The 23,592-nt window shown below is 56.9% G+C and overlaps 1 protein-coding gene across 16 annotated transcripts in view; it reads right to left on the bottom strand.

The window, feature by feature from the left end:
- The window catches only part of LRP8 (LDL receptor related protein 8), a 72,104-nt gene that overhangs the window by 35,581 nt on the left and 12,931 nt on the right, over window positions 1–23,592 (bottom strand). For all 16 annotated transcript variants that reach the window (XM_080654091.1, XM_080654105.1, XM_080654102.1 and 13 more), the window contains one exon: window positions 620–742. In XM_080654091.1, the coding sequence (XP_080510217.1) occupies window positions 620–742 (123 nt within the window). The remainder of the gene's footprint in view (window positions 1–619; window positions 743–23,592) is intronic.

The raw sequence follows: 23,592 nt of genomic DNA, 5'->3' as shown, positions 1-23,592 counted from the left end.
CATGGAGGCCGGGACCTGGGCAGAGCTGCCCAGGGCAGAGGAAAGAACTGAGGCCTCAAAGTCCTGGCTGGGGCGCCTTAGGCAAGTCACTCAACCTCTCTGAGCCTCGGTGTCCTCCTTTGTAAAATTCAGAAAGTGACAGTCCCTGCCTCATGAGGCTGCTGTGGGGATAAGAGGAATTAACGTATACAAAGAGCTCAGCACAGTGCCTGGCACACAATACATGCTTCATAAGCACCAGCCGTCATTAGTATTATTAGAATTATGATTAGAGTCCTCAAAAAAGTAGTGGGGGAGGTGGGGGCTGCCTGGAGGATGTGCTGTGGCAACTTCTGGCCAGAAGGCTCAAAGGGGCTCTTTTGGAGGCGCCTGGTACTGCAGGAGCAGGGCCCAGCGTGCCAGGGAGCTGTGAAGACAGCCCCGAAGCAGGATGCTGGACACCAGCTACTAGATTCACCTGCTGTTTGCCAGGAGCCCCTGCGGGCACAGCGCAAAGTGAGTCCGGGGCTGTGTTTGACAGATCACCTTACTTGAGCCTCCCAACCTCCCAACAAGGAAGATCTGATGAGGAAACCGAAGCCCAAGACCCCCCACCCCCAGTCTGAGGGACAGGACTCACGGCAAGTGGCCTGGAACTCATCGGAGCCGTCAGAACACTCCTCTTCGCCATCACACTTCCACCGCTCGGGGATGCAGTGGCCGTTGTCACAGGTGAAGTCAGTGTCCATACAAGTCTTCTTGGCTGTGGGGCAAGGCGAAGAGCGTGAGGGGCCTGCTGGGCACAGGAAGCTTTTTTAGGACAGGCGACTGTGGGGTGACCAGAATGTGCTGGGCCACATGGCCTTCCATGGCCCCCTGTGTCACAGGGAGCCCCATCGACCGAAGGGGGAGAACAGGAGGGAAAGGCTTTTACTGAGCACCAGATGGAGGCAGGTGACACCTGTCCTGCCCTCCAAATTCAGAGCTAAGTCCAGCAAGTGAGACAGGATCCATCCACCAGGGCATGCCTGTTCCCTTATCACTTCTCTCTCTTCCCCCAAAGTCTAGTTCCACTGTCACAGCCTCCAGGAAGTCTTCCCTGACCACCTAGGGCAGATGCTTTAGCCCTTTCTGCCAGTTCTCAGTCCCTTTACCTGCTCCCCCAACCAGACCAAAGTCAAGGCCTCTTCTGTAAGCACCAGAAAGCTGGTGATAATAAATCAAAGGCGAATGATTGTTTTATGACAAGATTAATGAGATATCCTCTGTTCATAGTGGTGGAAAGAGAATCTACTGGGCAAGACACCCCAATCAGTCTCTGTCTCCAGGGTGCTTCCAGTCTGGGGGTGGGGGGAGGCCTCCACATGGGGGGTTTGAATCCCAGCTCTGCCTCTGATCTGTCTGACATTGGGGTTGTTAACCTCTGAGCCTCTATATAACTAGAGGCTCGGTGCACAAAAATCATGCACTCGGCGTCGGGGGTCGGGGAGGGGGTTGGGGGTTCCCTTAGCCCAGCCTGTGCCCTCTTGCAGTCTGGGAGCCCTCGGGGAATATCCAACTGCAACAGAGGCGGGAAAGGCTCCTGCCACCGCCGCTGTGCTGGAGGGTGGGCAGAGGGGGCCAGCTCCTGCATTAAGCATCTTCCCCCTGGTGGTCAGTGTGTGTCATAGCGACCGGTCATTCTGCCGTTTGGTCTATTTGCATATTAGGCTTTTATTATATAGGATGGGAAGAAGGAAGCAAAGGGCTCTGAAGAAGGAAGCAAGTTGCAATGTATGAGGAACACGCAGCAGAGATCCTGGCACACAGCACATGCTCGGTAAGTAGCAGCTATTGCTGTTTTCATGGTCTGAAGTCTTAATTAGAAGCAAAGGAAATGGGTGTTCCATGGTCTCGTGGGGGATGATGTAGCAGGCTGAGCTCTCACAGCTGGGAGCAGAACTGGGACAGGAACACGGGGTCCAGTAGGGTGCCCTTCTCCCTGTCCCTTCACTGGCCTGATGCTCCCCAGTGTAGGTGCTATGTCACATTCAGCACAGGGCCTGACGGGGTAGCTCTCAGTGGGGCTCGAGCCCAATGGAAGCACAGCTGCCCAGCCTCTGCTCACACATCCTGGGCCAGGGCTCCCCCTCTCCCCAGAAGCTCCTTCCCAGTGGCCGACCTTGGATTATGTCCATCCTCCCACAGGCCCTCTGGCTGCCTCTGGAGCAACATGACTGGGTTTCCTGAATCCATCCTATTTCTGCCTCTCTCTTCTTTCTTTTTTTAAAATACACATTTTTATTTATTTCAGAGAGTAAGGGAGAGGGAGAGAGGGATAGAAACATCAATGATTAGAGAGAATCATTGATCAGCTGCCTCCTACACGCCCCATACTGGGGATCGAGCCCACAACCCAGGCATGTGCCCTGACCAGGAATCAAACCGTGACCTCCTGGTTCATAGGTTGATGCTCAAATACTGAGCCATGCTGGCTGGGCCTGTCTCTCTTTTCAATGGAATCCTTGCAGTATATCTGCATCCTAGGATGTTTTCTTCACACTTTCCATAGAAGAACACCCTTGTGCAGGGCTAGAAGAAACCAGAGGAATCAGAATCCACGTACAGATGGGGAGCCTGAGGCTCAGAGAGGGGAAGGGTCAGCGCAGGGACACAGCAAGGCAGGGATCAGAACCAGCCGTCCTGACTCCAGCAGCCCTCCTGAGCCCGGCACCACGGGGGTGGTAGGTCATAGACATCAATACCACCTTTAGGTAAATCAGGTCCATAATCACCTGAAAGTAAGGACAGGGATGAGCCACAGCACCTGGGCATTTCTCAGCAGGGACAGCAGGGTGTTTTCTCCACCAGAAGCTCAGCATCCAAAAGAGAAGCATCCCTGTTCTACATTCCCTGAGTGTGTCCTGTGTGCCCGTCTCTGTGCGAGGCCCTTTTCCAGGAAACCCCACAACAAGGGGCCCATTTGTCCCGCTCGACACATGGGAAAATCCAGGGGTGCTAAGTTACATGCCCAAGGTCACATATGGGTGAAAGCAGGGCCACAATTTGACCTCACAGTCAGATGCCCTGGTAGCTGCTGTTAATCCCATCTTACACAAGAGGAAATTGAGGCTCAAAGAGGTGAGGGTGGTGGTGGCAGAAGTGGGATTTCAATTCCATGTGGCAGCTGCCAAAGCATAGGCTCCCTCCACTAAGGCCCTCAGCCATCTCAGCACACCAGGCTGAGAGGGAGGACTCCGGAGTGGCAAGTGCAGTGTGACTGGGTTCCAGGAGCCACCGGTCCAGGCAGATCAACACAGCCCGGAGGTGCCTGCATGCGGTGTTCTCCTGGATTGTGCCCGTAAGTGTGAACAGAATGAACCTGGGCTTATGTCAACGCCTGCTCTGCTCATGGGCTGTCCTGGGGAAACTGAGGCGGGCAGCGTGCCATTTAAGTCGGGGACTAGACCAAACCACCTTGATGGGCCCGTCTGAAGTGTAACAACGCGGAAGGATTTGGGTCAGAGCTGAGAGTGAATCCTGGCACAGCCACCTCCTCCCCGGGTGACCCTGGGCCAGTTCCTTCCCTCTCTGGGCAAGTGGGGCCGGTGGCTTCCCAGGCAGCATGGACACAGAAAAGGCCAAAAGGCTCCCCTGGAGGACCGAGCAAGCGCCCGGTGCCGATTGTTCAGGGACTTGAGCCCGACAGCCCCTCGTCAAGAGGCTGCATCAGCACTGCCAGGCCATGAGGGCTGGGCAGTCTTCCGAGGCTGTCGGACAAGCCATGCCAGCCCCCTCTCTTGGCCGTGGCAGCCTTGGCTCCAGCTCCCGGGGTGATTCCCCAGCTGGGCGGGAGGCCGTGGCTCCCTGTTTCCAGGGATTCATGTCCCTCCATGCCAGTCGCCCCTTGGACAATGCCCACCTCTGTGAGTCCCTGTACTCCACAGCCCAGGAGCAATATGTAATCATCCAGGGTCTGCGACATCATAATCTGGTGCCATGGCAACAGATGAGCTGCCACAAAGGGCTTGGGATTCCACAGGCCAAGGGGGGAGAATGGGAAATCCAGGACAAAGGAAGTGGGAATGGCTATTTATAACAAGAAAACTGGCCAAGGAAAGTGTCAGGCAGTCCATGGCCAGACGGACTCTGCTCTGCCACCTGTGGGCTGCGTGGCCTTTTGCAAGTTATAGAACTTCTCTGAGCTTTTTCTTTCTTTTTTTTAATATGTTATTTCAGAGAGGAAGGGAGAGGGAGAGAGAGAGAGAAACATCAATGATGGGAGAGAATCATTGATGCCTCCTGCACACCCCCCACTGGGAATTGAGTCTGAAACTCCAGAGAGGAAGGGAGAGGGAGAGAGAGAGAGAAACATCAATGATGAGAGAGAATCATTGATCGGCTGCCTCCTGCACGCCCCCCACTGGGAATTGAGCCCGAAACTCAGGCATGTTCCCTTGACCGGAATCGAACCCAGGACCCTTTAGTCCACAGGCCGATGCTCTATCCACTGAGACAAACCAGCTAGGGCTGAGCCTTGCTTTCTTCATCTGCATTCGGGGATAATATCCCTGCTTCACCACACAGGTTTGTTGGTGAATGGGCTAAGGATGGTGCCAGTGCATAGACTGAAAAGCATAAAGGCACAAGTTTGAGGGGTGTGAAGCCAGCAGCCCCAGCTGCGGGGTGTGACATTGGGCCCATCAGTCACAGATGAAGGCCTACCTCCTCATATGGAAATGGAGGTGTGGTGCCGACTGCATCTTCAGCCCCTCTCTGTGCCCAGAGTCTAGGATCTTGTGAAATTATGATCACTCGGTACCTGGCAGCTTCCCCACCCCCAGAGGCATCCCTCCCCGAGACAATATGCATCCTTCACACTGTTATTCCCCTCCCATGCTCATCCCACAGCCCCGGTGCATACAGGGGGCTTCGAAACAAAGATTAGCCTGGGCTGCCAGGCCGAACCGCTTGGTGTGGCTTCCTCTTGGCAGTCACAGGGTTCTGTCCTGTCAGAGCCTCGAAGGCCTCTATGAGCTCGGCTGTTCTATAAGCCAGAAAACCAGGGGCAGAAGGAAGTGGCTGCTGAGAGTCACAGCACTGTCTGTGGGAGAGCTGCACCTGCACCTGCACCCAGAGATTCTGACTCCCGGTCCCACCACGTCTAGGGGTCAGGAAAGGCTTCCAGGAGGAAGGGACCGTATTCAAGGAAGAGGAGTCAGCCAAGCTGTGGGAGCGAGGAGAGCGATGAAGGGCCTTCCAGGATCACAGGCCTGGGACGTGGAGCAGAATGGCCAGGCAGGTTGGAGACCCGGGAGCTCCCTTGGCCAAGGCCAGCTTGCCCCACCTGCACAAAGCTACTCCTCAGAGCCCGGCGCAGGGGCTAGCTTTTCCTGAGCTCACCCAGAGACACCAGCCTCTGCTCAGCACAGGGCTGCTTCCTGGCAGCCAACCAAACTTATGGCTCTCAGCTGCTGGGCCTTCCTAGCAGAGGAGGAGGACGGCAGAGGGCAGGACATGGAGCAGGTGCCACCCACCCAGATGTTTGGGATAAGACACTTATTTTCCCTCTTGGAGGTCCATGATGCCCACTGGCTTACGAAAGCCCCGAGAAAGCCTGCAGGAAAGATATGGAATTGACTTCTTTTCCCCCAGCGCTTCCCACACCTCTGAGCCAAGCACCTTCTCTTTTGGTTGCCATGTATGTCATTTTCCCAAGAAACCAGTGTTCTCACAAACCACACCCCGGGAAACACCGCTGCAGTGCAAGCCCCTCATTCTACAGATGAGGCCCAGAGAGGGGAAAGACTGGCCTATGGTCACACACAGACGCTCGTACCCAATTTTCTGTCCCTGGGCCGGCTCCACCAAGCAGTGACTATAGGAGAAGGCGTTCCCGGAGTACCTGGCCCAGAGTGAAGCTGACGAGACACCGCTGGGGTCACCCCAGTCCTCAGAGCAGGGACATGTCCAGAGGAGAGCCCAGCATGGGGGCGGGGGATTGATACCAGGCCACACGGGAAAGGAAGACGAGACGTCAGGGATGCAGGCTCTGTCTGCCCTCTGGTTTCTACAGACAGGCTGTGGGCCCCGGGGAATATTCTGTGAGGATGGAGACCCATAGGCAAGGTGGATGCCAGCTCAACATTGGGCATGTCCCCTCCCCTCCCGGGGCAGGAGGGAGCCTGAGAGGGCAGAGATGTAAAGCCCCACGTTGGCGGTCAGCGCACAGAGGGACTCATCTGCTCCCACTTCCTCTCCCGGCCTGGACCAGCACTGGCAGCCTGGCTCCGGGTGGCCTGGCTCTGGCCCTGCAGCCTAGTCCTAAGACAGCTGGGCCACTTGTACCCGAACGGGGAGATGAAAGGGCTGCTCCCCCCATGGTTACCCTTCCCCAGAGCTGCCAGACCCTGGCGTTGCCAAGACAACCGCTGCCAGCAGAAGGAAGATCCGGGTGGGGGCAGGGGGCGTGCCAGCCCGCCTCTGGCCTGCTAACCTGGCAGGCAGATTTAAATGACAGCCCAGGAAGCTACTATTAAACTGTCACCCCAGTCAACGGACGACAGACCCCAAGTGTTCTCTGGCCTCAGCAACAACACAGCAGGAGTGAGAGGGGGAGGAGCCGGTGGCCCAGAGCAACCTGCACCCCCTCGGGGAGCCCCCTCCCCTGCGCCCACTCACCCACCGCCAGAGCCAGCCGTCCTCCCAGGCTGCGGCGGGGCCTGGCACGGAGCTGCGGCCCAGCAGGGCCTGGAGAACTCGCTCTTTATTTTAAGCAGAGGAACCCTTGTTCCCAGTGAAACCCCAACGTGAACGTGAAGCTGCACTCCTGGAAGCAGGAGGGGAACCTCAGCAGCTGTTTCCCCATTTCCGCCCACAGGCCTGGTGGGGCCGTGAAACCCGGGCTCTCAGCAGCTGTGGGTCACACCGGACCCTGGCGCCTCCCCAGGTGTGTGATGTTCCTAATAACCCTCGGTGTAAAGGTCCCGAGGGACTAATAGAACATTTAAACAGCGCCTTGGGTTTACGGTTCTCACTCTCTGCTAACCCAAGGTTCTGAGACTGCGCCACTTGGGTCCGCTCACCCTCCGCCCTGTGACAGGGACTCCCCCTCGGCCCTGTGACAGGGACTCCCCCTCGGCCCTGTGATGGACTCAGGACAGCCACTGCATGAGTCAGACCTGCCAGTGAGCTGTGGATGCCCCCCGCCTCCCATCCCCACAGGGGACATGTCTCAGTCCACACACTGACAGTCAGACTCAAGGGTCTTGGTGGTACCAGAGAAGCAAATAGTTCCCACAGTGTCCCGACACCCACAGAGTGTGGTCGGCGGGGCAAAGCTCCAGGTTCCGTGGGCCCGGCGGGCTCCGGGGCTCTGGCCTCCACCATCCCTCAGCAGGTAGCATCTGAGTCTGCTTCCTCGCCCAGCCTCTCCTCCCACCGAGGGAGAAAGGAAATGAACGGGCAGGTGAGCCTGTGAAGGGTTGGAGAAGATGAAAGAGTAAAGGGGCGAGTGTGAGGCGACCACTCCGGTGTGGGCATCCTTGCTTTTAAATTGGGCAGTGTCCTCAGCCTGGGTGTCACCTGGCCCCTTGGTTATGCTTCCCCAGCGTTTCCTTCCTCGCAGCGTCCCCCTCACACGGCCACACACAGGGTCTGACACCAAGGTGCTCAAAGAATACCTATGGCCCCGCCCCTTTGCCAGACCGTGTGACCTCTTCCCACTCTGGCCTCAGTTTCCTCAGGGGAACAAACCTTTAAGGACCCCCAACAGCAGACATTCTGGGTCTGTAACTTAAAGACACAGATGGTTGTGGTTCATGGCGCTGCCTGAGGCCCCTCCGGAAAGGTCACCTGGGGCTTTCCTCGGCCAAGTCCCTCCTCCAGGCCCCAGCACAGCCAGCTGCCCGACCCCAGCCCTGTCACCAAGGGAGGTCCAAGCCCTCGCTGGGGTATGTGGGACTCCCTGTCGCCACGGGGAAGACGAGCGTCTCCGAGGGACTGACGACAAAGGGGTCTTCCTGTCCCAGTGATTTGTGATGCAGGAGGTACTGGGCCAGTGACAGCTGGAGGGGTGGGGGGAATGGGTGTGGGAGAGGTGGGGGGAATCGCATGGGTCCCGGCTGGCGTCTGCACCATGCAGGGGTGCTGCTCAGAGGAGCAGGCAGGACACAGAGGCTACCCATGGCTCTGCCCATCTTTTAGGCCAGGCCTGCCCACCCTGGATTTGGGCCACCCACTTGGCATTAGGATTTTAGGTCTCATGGAACCAGCCAGAGGAAAATGCAGGGTATCCTCAGAGTAGAAGCCTCCAGAGGACAGGAGGCTGGAAAGCCCCCGTGACCTCCAGCCAGAGCCAGCCTGGCTCCCAGCCACCTGCCCCTCCACTCGGGCAGGAGCACTTGCTGGCCCCAGTGGGGACTCAGCCTCCTCTGACCATGGGACCTTCCTGAGCTGGGGGTGGGGTGGTTCCATGGCTCCACCTCCCTCAGGCAGACCCGAGAGCCTGCCAAGGCCCCCACCTTCCAGGGCCTGTTCTCCTGCCCTGGCAGCCCTCAGTGGGAGGAGAGGCAGCTCTTCTGCCTCCTCTTTAGCAGCTGAGGGAAAGCTCCAGGTTTCATTCCAGCCCGGCTCTGCCACCAGCATGCTGGGTGACATCGGGCAGGCCTCTCTGGGTTCTGCTACCTTCCTCCCCACCGGCTTCAAGTGGGGAACCCAGGGCTCCAGGACAGAGCCCTGCAGCCAGGAGTGAGGAGGCCCGGCCAGAGGGGCCCGAGAACCCACGCAGGGCAGAGCTGCATGAGTCAGACCTGCCAGTGAGCTGTGGATGCCCCCCTCCCCCTTCCATCCCTACCAGGGACTCTGTCTCAGTCAGCAACCTAGATGGGGTTTGCAGAGGGAGCGGGAGACAAGCCAGTCATTCCTGCCCCACAGCCTGGAGGTGTGAGGGAGTGACTGCGGGAGAGTCCTTCCTCCCACTCCTCACACAGTCAGCACCTCTGGCCATGAGGCAGTGGCTGACCATGCTGGGAAGCAGCCCTGGCTAAGTGGAAAATGCAAATGATTTCACCAATTAGGCTGGACGGAGAAGCGTTTCCAGGAGGAGCCCCACTGGGCCACCCTGGTGGTAAAGGACAGCGACACCCGATTTTTGGGAAATCCATCGCCTGGGACTGGGTGGGTCTCTCAGGGGCATGCCCTCTGTGCTGGCCCAGGGCTTCTTGCTCAGGAGGCTGGTATGAGCTTTCCAACACCCCCAGCTCCTCGCTGGCCCCGAAGGAAGCCTGAAGGTGAGGGCGTCACTCTGTGAAGCTGCTTAGGCCTGTGCCAGAGAAGCTGCTGGCTTTTACTTGAAGAAAGATTAAGATTATTTCATTGCGACCCGGCCGGTGTTGCTCAGTGGTTGAGCATTGACCTATGAACCAGGAGGTCACAGTTCGATTCCAGGTCATGCCCAGTTTGCGGGCTTGATCCCCAGTGGGGAGCATGCAGGAGGCAGCCAATCAATGCCTCTCTCTCATCATTGATGTTTCTATCTCTCTCCCTCTCCCTTCCTCTCTGAAATCAATTTTAAAAAATTAAAAAAAAAAAAGAGTATTTCACTGTGAATGGGATTAGGATTGGGTTCTTCCACCCCTGGTTGGGGGCCTGGCTCTACCATGTGACCTTTCCTCCTCCTTCTCTATGCCTTGCTTCCCCCACAAAATAACTGGTTGGACAAGATGATCTCTAAGTTCCTTTCCTTTTGAGGTATGGTATTACCCTCCGGGGTTCAGGTGAGGCTGGCAGAGGGAGGGAACCATGGCTCGGTCCCCGGCCTCCCCATTCCCTCCTGTGGCTCCAGGTTGGGGGCTGTACATCCAGAGTCAGTAGCCACTGCCCTGCTGTGGCCTCCCCAAAATCTGAAAGCCATCTTTCCTTCTTATACTGGGTTCCCATCTCCCCTAGAGCGTGACCACGTGTCTTAGCAGGTACTAAGGACCACGTCAGGCTGTCCTGCCACATGTGCCCGCTCTGCATCCTTGGCCGCTCCGCCTCCACATCCGCTCAATGGTCAAGGACAGACAGAGGGCTGTCCCACCAGGTGCCTGGGCTTGTGCAGCGCCACCAGCAGCAGACTCCTCCATCTCACTGGGAAAACCCTCCCCACCCGTCCAGGCCACTGGAGCATCAGTGCGGAGGGGTCTGACAACGCCCTCCACTTCCAACAAGGCCAAAGGAGTGGAGCCCCGGCCCCGGGCCTGCTGGGGCCCAGAGCACCAAGGGCAGAACATTAGCAAGCTCAGTTCTGCAAAAGGTGTTTATTCTGTCGCCACAGTTTTGGGGGGTCAGACCTGGGCAGTGTCTGCAGCCAGCCCTTCCAGGCTGCGCCCACCCTGGCTGGCAGTGTCCAGGTGAAGATGTAGGGCCCTGCTGGACAGCACTCATCTCCCTGCTGGCAGCCGAGGAGGACAGGGAGTCCTCCACCAAATTGGTGCGGGCTCATAAGCCATCCGCCAGCGGCTCGGCCACCACCATGAAGCCGGCCTCAGGAGGTGCCAACCTTCCCCTCCCCCTGTAGCTGGGCTCTGGGCTGTGGGAAAGCCCTTCACGGGCTCATCTGGGGACGTTCCACAAACCCAGGCTAGGGTTTGGAGGGTGTGAAGGAGCCTTTGAATCGGATGGGCCTTGGAATCCTGGGCACTCCCCAGGCTGCCCTTGACCTCTGGAGTGACCTCAGATGAGTCCCTTACCCTCCCCATGCCTCAGTCTCCTCATCTAGTCGTGAGAGGAGAAAGTGTTAGAGGTAGAAATAGAATATTGGGAACTAGCTACCATTATAAGAAATATTAATCATGCTCTGTTAACCGTGACTGTACTGTTCTAATTAGAGGAAGCACATTCTAACCTGGCTGAGAGCTGTATACCCTGGGACATGGGAGCTAACATCGGAATGCAGTCCATCCTCCTCTCCCAAGAACTGCTACCATCATGGAAAGATAAACAATCTACTCCTGGAGGCGCTCACCCTTCGCAACCCCCAGCCCCTACTGCCTGTAATCTGCCTCAGAGGTGCCCAGAGGCACCCCTCCACCTCCAGCCCGCATTGCCTGTTACCTGTAACCATTACACCTTGCCTCCTTTCCCAGGCCTGTAATTCTTACTCTCCCACGTAATCTGTGTCCTTCTACCCAAAATAAGCAGCTGGCTTATGGGGACGGGAGAGCAGATTTTTGTGGATGACCTGCTGCTCTCCCATACTGCCCGCATTATTGGAATAAAGGCTCATATATGATTCAACCCTGTCTCTGCTTAACTGGCCCACGTAGTGGCAGGCAGCCCAGACCCCTTGGTTGTCCGGTTACAAAAGGAGTCAGGTTTTCCAGGTGCACCACGCACAAGCCTGCCTTGGGTGCCTCCCCAGGTGGAGAGTGGAAGGGACTGATGGAGGGCACTCCAGGTGTGTGGGCAGGGCTGAGTGCTGCGAGCCGGCGTGGTCGGCACCTGCTTCTAGGAGGAGCAGCAGGTGTGAGGAGGACATCAGAGCACCCGAGTGGCTCAGGGCAGGTGCTCCATGGAGACAGGGGAAGGGGGCTGACATCAGGGGCCACAGAGGAGAACCATGTTAGGGGGACAAAGAGACTGGTTAGACTCATCAGGGTCCACAGGAAATCTGCAGGACAGGGATCCCGAGTGGATGCAGTGCTGAGTAGCAGGTTAGAGCCCCCAGGCCCAGCAGCTCTGTGAGGTGGGGGGCATCACCATTTTTGAGAGGTGAGGAGGCAAAGTCCTTGAATGGCAGTGGACTGTCCCAAGGTCCTAGAGCTCAAGGCAGAACCAGAACCCAGGTGGTCTTATCCCTAATGCTCCACAAGAAAATAAAAAGATGAGAGGTGGACCTTTCCTCACAGTTTACGGCCAAGCTGAGGAGCCAGGAATTCAGATATAACCACAGTCACAACCCAGAACCAGATAAGATGGTCCTGATTAGAATCGAGGGTGGGGAGGCCATTGTGTGACCTCAGACAGTCATCTCCCCTCTTCAGGCCTCAGTGCCCCAGCCTGGGAACAAGGATGCTGAACCCAGGGGGTCTCTGAACCTCTACTCGCTGTGAGCGAGGCTGCTGAGGGGCTGGGGCAGAGCAGGGAGCCTTTAAGTTGAACCTCAGAAAAGGGGTGACTTTGGCGGCAGCCAGTAGGGGCTGGGGAAGCCCACCTTGAGAAATCTTGTTTGATCCAGAAGAAGGTAGATTCTAAGAGCAGATGGAGAAGGTGTTTTTTTGTTGTTTTTTTGTTTTGTTTTGTTTTTGCTTCTTTGTGCTTTTGGAAGGAAATGGGCTCCGTTCTCCAAAGTCCTTTAACAGCCCAGGAGTTGGTTCCAGCAGGAAAGTGTGTGGGGGCTACAACCCTGCAGGTAGGCGATTCCTAGGAGGATGGCCCAGGGCCCCCGGGCTTCCTCATCACACTGACCACCTTGGGCTACCTAGGCTAGGGTCAACTCGGGTGGCCTGAGGCTGTGTGACGCAGGGTCCTGGCACGACCAGTGTGACTACTGGTGAGTTAACCTCTGAGAGCCTCAGTTTCCTCATCTATAAAACGGGCAACAACCGATAACTACACCCTCAGGGAAGGGGTGAGAATGAAAGGGTATTACAGATGTTGAAATTAAATGGTGAACTGTAGAGAGCAAAAAGGCCACAGAGCTCTTGTCAATGATCTGGCTTATTTTTTACCACCACCCCACCGGTTCTCCTGCTGGGACTCTGGAGGAGAGCGGGGTGCCTCCCTTCTGGAATGGGAGAGGGATGTGGGCAGGTGGACAAGGGGCTTGGCTCAGGTGGGAAAAGCTTCAAGGTCCCCTGAGGTGCTGGGGGGTGGCCAGTGCAGGTGGGGCACTGTGGGGGGAGGCTCAGAAGGTGCTCACTGGGGCTGCAGGCAGAGCACAACGGGAGGTCAGGCCCTGGAGGCCATCTGGTCCAAATCTTACATTTCATAAATGGGGAAAAACTGAGGCTAGAGCTGGCCTGGCCTGAAGCCACACTCCCAAGGCAGCCTCAGCAAAGCCCTCCCAAGACCTGGTCATGGCACAGAACTGCAGCTTAAGGGGCTCACGGAATCATAAAATAGCCTTAGAATGACAGAACAGAATCTCCAATTCCAGGAGAGGGTCTTGGAATCTTAAAACACACAATTTGAAAGTACTTAAACCTAGCCCTGGCCGGTATGCTTAGTGGGACCGTCAGCCCACGCACCCAAGGGTCGCGGGTTTGATTCCTGATCAAGGGCACATACCTGGGTTGCGGGTTCACTCCACACCCCCAGTCCAGACTCATGAAGGAGGCAACCAGTCGATGTGTCTCTCTCACATCGATGTTTCTCTCTCTCTCTCCCTCTCTCCCTTCCCCACACTTTCTCTGAAAAGCATTGGAAAAAATATCATCAGTGAGGCTTAACAAAACAAAACAAAAATGTACCTAACCCTAAACGGCCCGATGTTAGGACGGTGACTTCACAGAATCTTTCCAACTTTGAAATCACAGAGAGAACTGTAAACCCAAAGTCAGAAAACAGAACCCGGGAAGCTTCGAGTCACAGACTCTGCTCCAGGCACCAGGTGGCAAAGGCCTGCTCTTCCTCCCACCAGTGCAGGAATCCTCGTTCCCACCGCTGACATATGGCAATTCTGCCTCCTTGAATGCTCTCAGCGACAGGGGGCTCAGTCAGCTGTGCCGGCCGGGGGCTCGAGTGCTCCTTCCTCTGTACAGGGAGGGAAATAAGTTCTCAACAGGAGATCCCCACTTGGTACAAATGGATTTCTCACCCCTCCTTGTTCTTTGGCTCTGATCAGAAAGATTCCTAGGGAAGTGGAAAGGAGCCAAGAGCTGCCACAAAATGACTTTAACCAGCAGACAGACTGGTAATAGGTTTCGGTGGGAAAAGGGATGGAGAGGGGCGATTAATTCCAACTTGCTGTGCGATAAAGGACATTAAGGCATAATACTGAGGAGGCAGCAATTCTATTAACCTGTGTGGAATACCAATTACTTCAGCCTTCTCAAAACTGCTAGAAATAAAGAGAAAACCCCCAAAGAGCCTGTGATTGTGGCCCCGGGCTCATCTGGATTAGACTGTTTGTTTGCCCTGGCACCCTAATGATGGGAATGAGGGAAAATTCCCTGTTCTTGCGAGATGGCTACGCAAGGGGGAGGGAAGGCGGGCCCACATATTGCCACTGGACTGCTTGGCAAGTGCTCAGGGCAGAGATGTCTCAGGCCCTCTTCAGGGAGAGCTCAGTGCAGGGGCCATTGGGGCCTCCCCTTGCCCAGCTCACACCCCTAAGTCCTGTGTCCTGGGAGGGAGTCTGGGAGGGCGGAGCTTCTGTAGACCCCTCTTCTAACTGGAACATCTCAGGTCTCTGCTGCTGGAAAACAAAAGAATCAAGTAGGGGCCTACTGTGTGCCAGGTGCCCTCTTAGGTGCAAGCCCTGTAGTTAGGTAAGACCTTAAGAGGTGGCCATATCCTGTAGGGCTGGGCTCAAGGCTCTGGTGGAGACCACCCACCCATGAGGCAGGCAGCGTGGGCAGAGTAATGGCTGCGGGCCACAGCTCAATGCCTCCGGCCAGGGGCCCAGCAGGATGGCTAGGAGGCTCTGGCCAGAGCTGGGCAAAAGGAGACAGACATGCTGTGGGAAGTGAGCAGAGAGAGGGAGTGGGGCAGGTGCCAGCAGACCCTCACTTCCCACTGGCATCCTGGCCCAGACCTCCGCCACCCCTGCCACTTCTCAGAGCCTCTGAGGCAGGGTGCCCGTCACCCTGAGGTTCTGAGCCAGCAGGGCTCCCCCAGCAAGATGGGTCCCAGCACAGATTAGATGAAAGAGAAGCCACTTCTGGAACAGCTTGCTCTATAGCGTGCCTGCTGCCTCGTGACAACCCCACCACCTCAGGCTTTTCTTCAAGTGGACATCTTCTCCTAGCACAGGTTTGGAAGATGCCAGTCTGCTGCCCGCTGTGCCCTCTTCCCACCAGGAGCAGATTAAGAAACCAGGGCTCAAACCCTGGCTTTGCCTCTTCCTGGCTGTGACCTCAGGCAACTTACTTGACCTCTGGAGCCTGTGTTTTCCTCATCCAAAACTGTGATGATGAATTCTGACTGTCAGGATTCAAGTCAGAATGCAGTGGACAGCTGAGGCCTGGCCCAGAGGCGCTGTCACACTGTGATCAAGACCACATATCTGGTGTCCTCCTAGCCTTGCAGACTGTGAGTCTTTCCCAATATAAAGCCTGGACTTAGAAAATACTCAGCGACAGAAGCTCCTCCCAACTCTTCTCAGTTGCTCCCCCAGCCCCAGGCTCTGCACACAGCGGGTAGGGGGTCCTCAGGAAGCTTTTGTTACAATTGTTAAAGGGCATCAGGAGGCCTGGCCTCGTTCTTCCTAACTTGGTGTCTCCGTACATAGCGTAGAAGGGCTGCTCCTTAGAGAAAAAGGTCCAGGTGGAGTTGTTGCTGGACAGCCAGCTGGGCTCACAGGACTGGCTGTTTCAGAAGTGGCATCCCCAGCTAATCCCACAATGATTATAAACCTTGGCAGAGCAAGGCTGGGGAGGGCACCAGATATGTGGCCTTGATCACAGTGTGACAGCGCCTCTGGGCCAGGCCCCCATCTGCCCATTGCATCTTAAGGTTTACAAAGCCCTTTGTATATAGTACACCTCTTCATTTAGTTCTTACACCAGCCCGTGAGGCTCAGAAAGGGACAGGATGGGCTCAGGACCATCCATCCGCCCAGTGTTCTGCCTTGACACCACAACCCTGGGCCAGGCCAGCGGCCCGGCTGCCTCCTCGAATGCAACGGGAAGGAACTGCAGTACAAGCCCTGACCCTGCCCTCTGAGCAACCCTGAGAAGAGGGGTAATACCCTCTCAAGAACCTCTCTGTGCCACCATGAAATCCAATAGCAAAAAGGTAGCAAAGGCATGAAGCACTGGCCAGGGCAACAGCCTCCTGGAGGAGAAAGAGCATGGCAGGGAGCCCCAGTCCTGGCCCCTTCACCCCCTGGCTCTGTGCTTGGGAGGGCCTGGGCTTCCCCGTCTGTCAAACAGGGGACAAGAATCCCACCCTACCTGCCCCTTGCAGGTCAGCGGTGCACTGGCTAAATTTAGCCCTAACCCCTGCCCCCTGTGGCCAGGAGGGGACGAGAGGAGGCCCCCTCTCTGCCTGGCTCATTGTACCAAAAGCCAGAGCCGGGCACAGAAGTGTGCCCAGGCAGACGTGCAGACCTCAGGCCCATGCACACAGCACACGTATGTGCAGACAGGCACACATTTGCACACTCAGACGTGCACCATATACTGAACATACTCATACACACATGCTGCACTGTGCACATGTCGCAGCACACGGACCACACACCCACATGTGCACAGGTGGCTTCATATGACTCTCACACACTACAGACAAATAATCATAGATTTTCCTGCCTTTCCTGTGACAACCAGATGGTGGGATTCTCCCAGAGGGCTACCATTTAATGCTCTAATTAATTTAAAAATATTCTAGGAACCCAGAGCAAGGGTTTGTTCCAAATGTCCCAAACATGGCCCAGCCTGAGGCCAAGGAGGGAAGCAGGTCCTAGGGAGAGGGAAAGGGGGCCTGGGAGGAAGAGGGGCTCCCCCTGCACCCAGGAGAGGCTGAGCGCTCACCTGGAGGGTTGATGCCTAGCCTAGCAAGGAAGGCTGCACTCAAAACATGGGCCTGATCCTGATTCCAAGAGCACCCCACGACCTCAGACAGGGAGAGACCCCTTTGAGGCAGCCCTGGCAGGGTTGTCTTGCCCAGCCTGCACACCTCAGCAGACAGGGAGCTCAGTCCCTGCAAGGCTGCCAGGGCTCCTGTCAGCCTGTATAGTTCTGGGCTCACGTTGAGATCCAAACTTGCCCTATGAGCCCCACTGTGTGACTTCAAGGTACCAGGAGAGGAAACAAAGCACAGAGCCACTGCAGTATGTGTGAGATGGACGAGTTGGAAAGATAATAGGCTAGTCCAGAGGGACTGGCAATGCTCCCTGCACTCCTGTTACATGCCTCTAGCGAGGGGGAGCTCACTACGTGTCCAGGCAGCCTGCTCTGATTGGACCAAGGTGAGCCCTGGCCCATTCTCTGGGCCACGAGAGCACAGTGGTTCAGGTTGCAGGCCTTGCCGCTGCCTTCTCCAGGGGTGCATTCTTTGCTGCTGAGTGTTTGGGGAAATGCAGCAATAAATTTACCGCCTCACTTATGAGTAATCTGCTGTCAGGAGCTCTGCGTAAGCAGAGGGCTGAATTAACGAGGCTTAATTAACATTAATGTTGTGACAGATCTCAACCAGAGTTGGGAAATCCCCTATCCTTGCAGCCCAGGCCCTCGCCTGCCACTTCCCTGCTCATATGGGAGGTGAGAGGCCCAGGGAGGGCTCTCGGAGCTGCTGACAGACGTGACCACGGGGGCTGCCTCTCTCCCAGGATTAAGAGGGATTTGGGATCTGGGGGCTGGATGGAGGCTTGCAGATCAGCACAGGAAGCTAGGAGCCTCTGTGACTCTAATTATAAAGGAGCATTCAAGCTGAGCTCTGTGTGCCCTGCCTGGCACAGTGGCAAACACACGGGCCTCAGAGTCCAAGAGACCAGGGTTCAAATCCGCCCTCTCATGCTGAGGGACCTTAGGGGAGTCATTCCACTTCTTTGTGCCTCCCTCTCCTCATCAGCAAAGGGGACTGGACAAATCCCTCTCCCAGGGCTGTCAGGAGATTCGGGAGGTCATTCACGGAGAGCAAAGGTGCTCTGAGATCTGCATCCTCCCCCCACAACCCCCAAATCATAAGCATCAGAGCAAACACTGAGGATTACTGTCCCTGCTCATCATCTCATTTAATCCTCCCTGTGGCTCTTGGGGGTAGGGACTGCTATACTGGTAACCACACTGTGCAGATGCGGAAACCGAGGCACTGAGCGGGGAGGAGGTCTGCCCAAGGCCACACAGATAGTCCGCAGGGGTGCGGGGAACACAGCACCCACTGCTTCACTGGAGAGCCTCTGGAAGGACCCACAGAGCCAAGGGGAGGGCTCCATGTGGAATCCGCCTGTGAATGATGGAGGCAGTGGGTACCCCACCAGAGAGGTCCAGACGCCTGTTTTCTGAGGAAGACAATCGCAGTGGAAGGTGCAGCCCTGCTCTCAAGATTGGTATCACCTCCTATTCCTCTCAGCTTTCTTCAGGGTACCCAGCCCAGCCCTGGCCTGGGGCAGGCACAGCGTAATTCATCATTAATGATCGCCATTATTAATATTAATGAGGAAGACACCTCTGACCAGAGCCAACTTTAAGCGGCAGCAGGAAGGAGCCTCAGGCCCCACCCACCCACCCATCCATCCCAACACATCAGGCCCAGCCAGCACCCTGGGCACATCTTGGGCCACTGAACAGGACAGGCTGTGTTAAGGTCCTTGGGCTCCACCAGGAGCACCCCCTGCCCTGGTCTCCAAGGGGCTCTGGTCCCCAGGTCCCCAGATCGGACCGAGGGAGTGCCCTGTTGTCTTTTTGTTGTTGTTAATTCTCACCCAAGAATACTTTTTTCCATTGATTTTTAGAGAGAGTGGAATGGAGGGAGGGAAGGAGGAACACAGAGAGAGAGAGAAACATCGATGTGAGAGAGACCCAATAATTGGGTGCCTCCTGCACGCACCCTGACCGGAGCCAGGGATCAAACCTGCTACGAGGCACATGCTCTTGACTAGGAATCGAACACGAGACCCTTTGTTGTGCAGACCCGACACTGTAACCACTTAGCCACACTGGCCAGGGCCCAGTTGGAGTCTTGGTGTCAAGGATCTGCTTGGGAATACTGTGGGGAAGCAGGAGGGGGCAGCTCTATCTCCAGAGTGTGACTGCTTTCCAGCCCCGTCAAGCCCCATGCACCCCCAAGCCCTGCCACAGCGCCCTGTCCAGGAAGCCTTCCTGGCCCCCTCTGCCAAGCCCCCACCTCCTGACTCAGACATTAGCCATGAGACCTTTAGAAAGCCACTCATCACCTCTACCTCATTTGTCTCATCTGTAAGACGGGGGACAAAAACAGTACCTATCTTATGGGGCTGCCGTGAGGATCAAATGAGAGACCACCTGGCACTGAATGGGGCTCAGGGACTGACAGCACTGATTGCTGTCAGCTATGACTGCTGACAACGGAGCTTAGTGCAGGGAAGACCCAGCCCTGCCAGGTGCCCTGGAGGAGCTTCAAGGCTGCTCCGACAGCAGAATCAGCCAGGGGCCTTTGGGTGGCCCGGTAACAGGCCTGGGACTCACAGAACCCCTCAGGACAGAATCAGAAAGAACTTTGTCTCTGGAAATAGAAAGAACTTCCTTCGAAAAAGTGAAGTCTCTGTCCCAGGAGATATGCAAGCAAGGGATCCATCTATTCATTCAACAAGCATTCACTGGCCCCTCCTCTGTGCGGAGCCCTGTGTTGGGCACTGGGGGTTGGGAAAGAGCATGAGACCCAATCCTGCCTGCAGAAACCCACACTCAAGAGATGCTGAAGGTGCCAAACAGACCCCGGTCAGGCCTGCCCGCCCCTGTGAGTGTGTCGGAGCCTGGAGAAGAAAGGAGAGGCACTGCCACGAAGGAGGCTCGGGAAACACCCGGCAGCTACAAGAGGGGCTGAGCTCTGGCCCCTGAAGTGAGGCTGGGTTCTACCTGCTCTGAGCGCCCCCCAGGCCTGTGATCCCGGGGGCCTCCCGCGCCTCCCAGGGCCCGTGCTCTCCCTGCCCTGCTCCACCTTGACCACAGATCACTGCCAGCCCCCGGCGCCCCTGCCTGTCCCAGTCCCCCCCTGCCTGTCCCAGTACCCGGTGAGGGGTGGGGAGGAGGTGTCCTTGGAGGGAGGGGCCTGCTGGCAGCAGGGTGTGAAAGAGGGAGGGGTAGCTGTCTCTACAAGGGCACAGCCTGTCCCAGGCAGGTGGTGAGCTCACCCCTTACTCACTGCTCTGCCCCACATCCCGCCCCCCTCAACCATGGTTCCCGGGGAGCAGGCTCCAAGGAGGCCCAGCAGCCAGACCACCAGCTGCTGCCCCCTCCCCACACAAACCCTGGTCACAAAGCACCCTCCCCCAACTCTGCCCGCCTGCGGTGACAGCCTCTTGGCACCAGCTCTCCCCTACCCTCCATCTGTCAGGAATCGGTGAGACAGACTGTGAGAACCACAAGAGTAAGCAGCGACTCTGCTTGGACCCCTCCCCACTGCCGCCCTAGCGCTCCCCACCCCCATGTTCCTGCTCTCCCCCCACCCCTGTGTCTTCCTTTCCCTTCTGTCTATCTGCCTCTTTCCTGCTGATGAAGACATTGACAAAGTGGGAGTGGTGGTGGGGGGACCAGCCAGCCTGTGACACACACTTATTTGCAACCTCCACATACCACAGCCACAGCAAGCCACCCATCTGTCTTCATCCCTTACCGCTCCCTGCCTATTAAGGGGTCGGAATCCTGTGGGACTGTGGGCTCAGTGTCCCTGTCTATACAACTCAGCAGTCAATCCCAGCAAGCATGCCTCCAAAGGGCCACTCGGAGCCCGGAGGCAAGATGTGGCAAGTCTTTGTGAGTCCCGGGGCCTGGCGCAGGCAAATGCTTGGTGTCCCCAGCTTCTTCCTATTTAGTGTGGGGATGGAGATCCAGCTGCCCTCCTCTTGGCAGTGGAGAGGTCAGAATGGTACAGGAACAGACGGGACAATGTCTAGAAGGATGTACATGGCAGCCAGCAAGAACGCAATGTGAGGTGCACAGGGCAGTGCTGGGAAGCTGAGGCCCGAGAGCAGCCACACAGCCAGGTTGGAGGCGGGAGCAGCCACTCGGCCGGGTTAGAGGCGGGATCGGGACAGCGGCCAGGTCTCCTGGACAGTCCACACCAGCAGCACCCCAAACAGGATGCTCGGCCCTGGCTCCTCCAGACCTTCCTTCCAAGGGGCTTTATTTCTCCTTGAACTTCTCCAAACATGAGGAAGAAATCAACTCTTCACCTTTTTTAAAAAAAGTGATCCTTGACCAACTGGCAGCAGAACCCACTAATAATGAGGAAGCCCTGCTGCAGACCTGGGGGCGCAGCGACCAGGGTTCATGAGGTGCAGGCAGACTGCCTATACGTCCCATCTGACATGGGACTTTGAGTTTAAAAACCAGGACGGTGCTGAGCACACCCAGACGAGTGGTCACCCCCGGGGGAGCAGGCCCTGGACAATGCCGCAGTGCTGGGCAGACGCAGCGGTGAGAAGAGAGTAAAACTCCTGCTCACTCTCTACCCCGTGAAGCTGGGCCCATGGCCCCGAGGCCAGGTGGAGAGGAAGTGCTGGCCCAGCTGCAGTCTTGCGGTCCTGGGGAGCCCATATCTCACCCCAACCACGGCACAGATGTGCCCAGGGAAAAGGGGGAGGGGTCTTGAGTTCTCCAGCTCTTTCATAGCCAAGGAAGCTTGAGGTTCAGAGAAGGGACACCCGTTGCCCAAGGTCACACATTGGGTTAGGCGGCCACGGCTCAGAAGACAGGGCCTGCTTTCCATCTATAGATCCTCCCCAGGTCCTGGCAGGGCACTGGTGCAGAGCAAGCCTTCCGTGAACACTGGAGCTCGGACTCAAAGGCTCCAGTCCACACCAGATGCTTCCATGGGACCCACAGAAACACCCCTGTCCGGGCACATACAGCATGAGGTGTGGAGACACAGCATGGGGTGGGTGGGAGGGACACTGGGCATGTGCCAGGCCAGAGAGACCCCATCCCTCCTCCTTCCCCTCCACCCTCCTTCCCAGGCCCTGGCCAGGTCCCTCTGAGGTCCGGGATCTGGTGTGACCCCAAACTTTTTAAAAATATGTTTTAATTTATTTTTTAGAGAGAGAGAGGGGAAGGGAGAGGAAGAGAGAGATAGAAATATCAATGAGAGAGAATCATTGATCAGCTGCCTCCTGCAGGCCCCCTACTGGGAATCGAGCCCGCAACCCAGGGAATTGAACCAGCAACCTTTCCATGCCCTACCAACTGAGTCACACCAGCCAGGGTGAACCCCAGACTCTTAACCAGACCATTCCAGTGCAGAATGGCAAGGATGGAGATGAGGGAAACACGGGGTCGAAGCCCAGAGGAGGCCCCAACTCACCTGTGGGGAAAGTTCCTGGAAATGACTCTGGAGGTAAAGCAGGGTCAGACAAGCAGAGGAAGGGCCTCAGGCAGAGGGGAACTGCATGTGAAAGGGTGATGCTGAGCAAGGACAGAACAAAACTGTGCGTGTTTAAGAGCTGCAGAGCGGGGCACAGTCAGGGCTGCTGCAGCCGCCAGGGAGGCTGCAGTGAGTGGGGAAAGGGCTTGGACTGGCCGGTGGCAGGGGAGGAATCTAAGGATTTGGTGGCTATTGTAGGTGAGGAAGAGTGGGGCTGTGACAACTCCCAGGGCCCGGGTGAGGTCCATGCTGTGGACTGCTGCCAGGGGCAGAAGAGGTCCATACTCAGCCCCCAGTGCCTGTGTGCAGGTCATCATAGGGTGAGGGCACTCCACCCTGCTGACCAGGAGACCAAGCTGTCTGTAGAGATGTCACCTTTACCTCAAGGCCCGGCACATCCGTCTGCACCCTCCACTTCCCTGGCAGGTGGGTTACAGGGACAGCTAGCGTTTGCAGAGCCCGAGGGTGCAGCCCCCAGGCCCTGAGAAGCCATGGAGAGAGGATGGGCCTTACCTGAGGTCATACAGCATGTCAGCTGTCACAGGCTGGGAGGGGACCCTAAGCAGGCTTGGGGTGAAGGCAGTCTTTGTGAGCAGAGGCCCCAGAAACAGAGCTGGCACCAGAGGGGGACAGCAGAGTCACCGGAGGCAGATCCAGGATTGCAAAGAAGACAGATTTTCTACAGGAAGAGCTGTCCAGGGACAGAAGGGGCTATCTGGTCAGTTAGTGAGCTCCCTGTCCCTGGAGGTATTCAAGCAGAAGTTGGAAACCCCTCCACACACCCCGCCCTGAGGCTGCTGCGGGAATTCCTGCATTGGGATGCGAGTCGGGAGGCTGCTTGGGCGACATGAGGATGCTGCTCCAGCCCCAGAGCCATGGCTCACTCCTTCATTCACTCAGCACACGTTCACCAAGGCCTGCTCTTGCCAGGCTGGGGACCATGAGCAGAATCCGAGAAAAACCTCCTCTCTCAGCTTTCCACAACCCCACCCAGGGGCGAGGCTGGTGCAGGACAGGGGACAGGATGGAGGCACTGGCTGCCCACGCTCCATGTCACAGATCTGTATCGTCCCCTCTCAATGAGCGAGCACGGGGCCATGGGCTGGGCAGGGGCAAGCACAATGCAACCTCCTCCAGCACCCCACCCCTTCCAGAGGTCCCTGAGGCTCTGGGCTCATTTCCTAATGAGGTCTCTGGAAGGGCTCTTCCTAATTAAACTAGGACAGTAAGTTATGGCCCGGGGCCGCAGGGAAGAAGGGGAGACAAAGGAGCCTTTTGGGGCCCTCGCCCCTCCCATTCTACCCAGCAGTGGAGAAGCATGGCAAGGGAGGGAATTCCTGACGTACAGACAGGAAATGAGGGGTCACAGAAGGCGAAATAAGCTTAGCTAACCATGACTTGAGCACTGACCATGGGCCAGGCACTGCT

The sequence above is a fragment of the Plecotus auritus genome (genome assembly GCF_963455305.1).
Source record: "Plecotus auritus genome assembly, chromosome: 2".
NCBI lineage: Eukaryota > Metazoa > Chordata > Mammalia > Chiroptera > Vespertilionidae > Plecotus > Plecotus auritus.
Note: the sequence above shows the minus strand (reverse complement) of the source record. Positions and strands in the feature narration are given on the sequence as shown.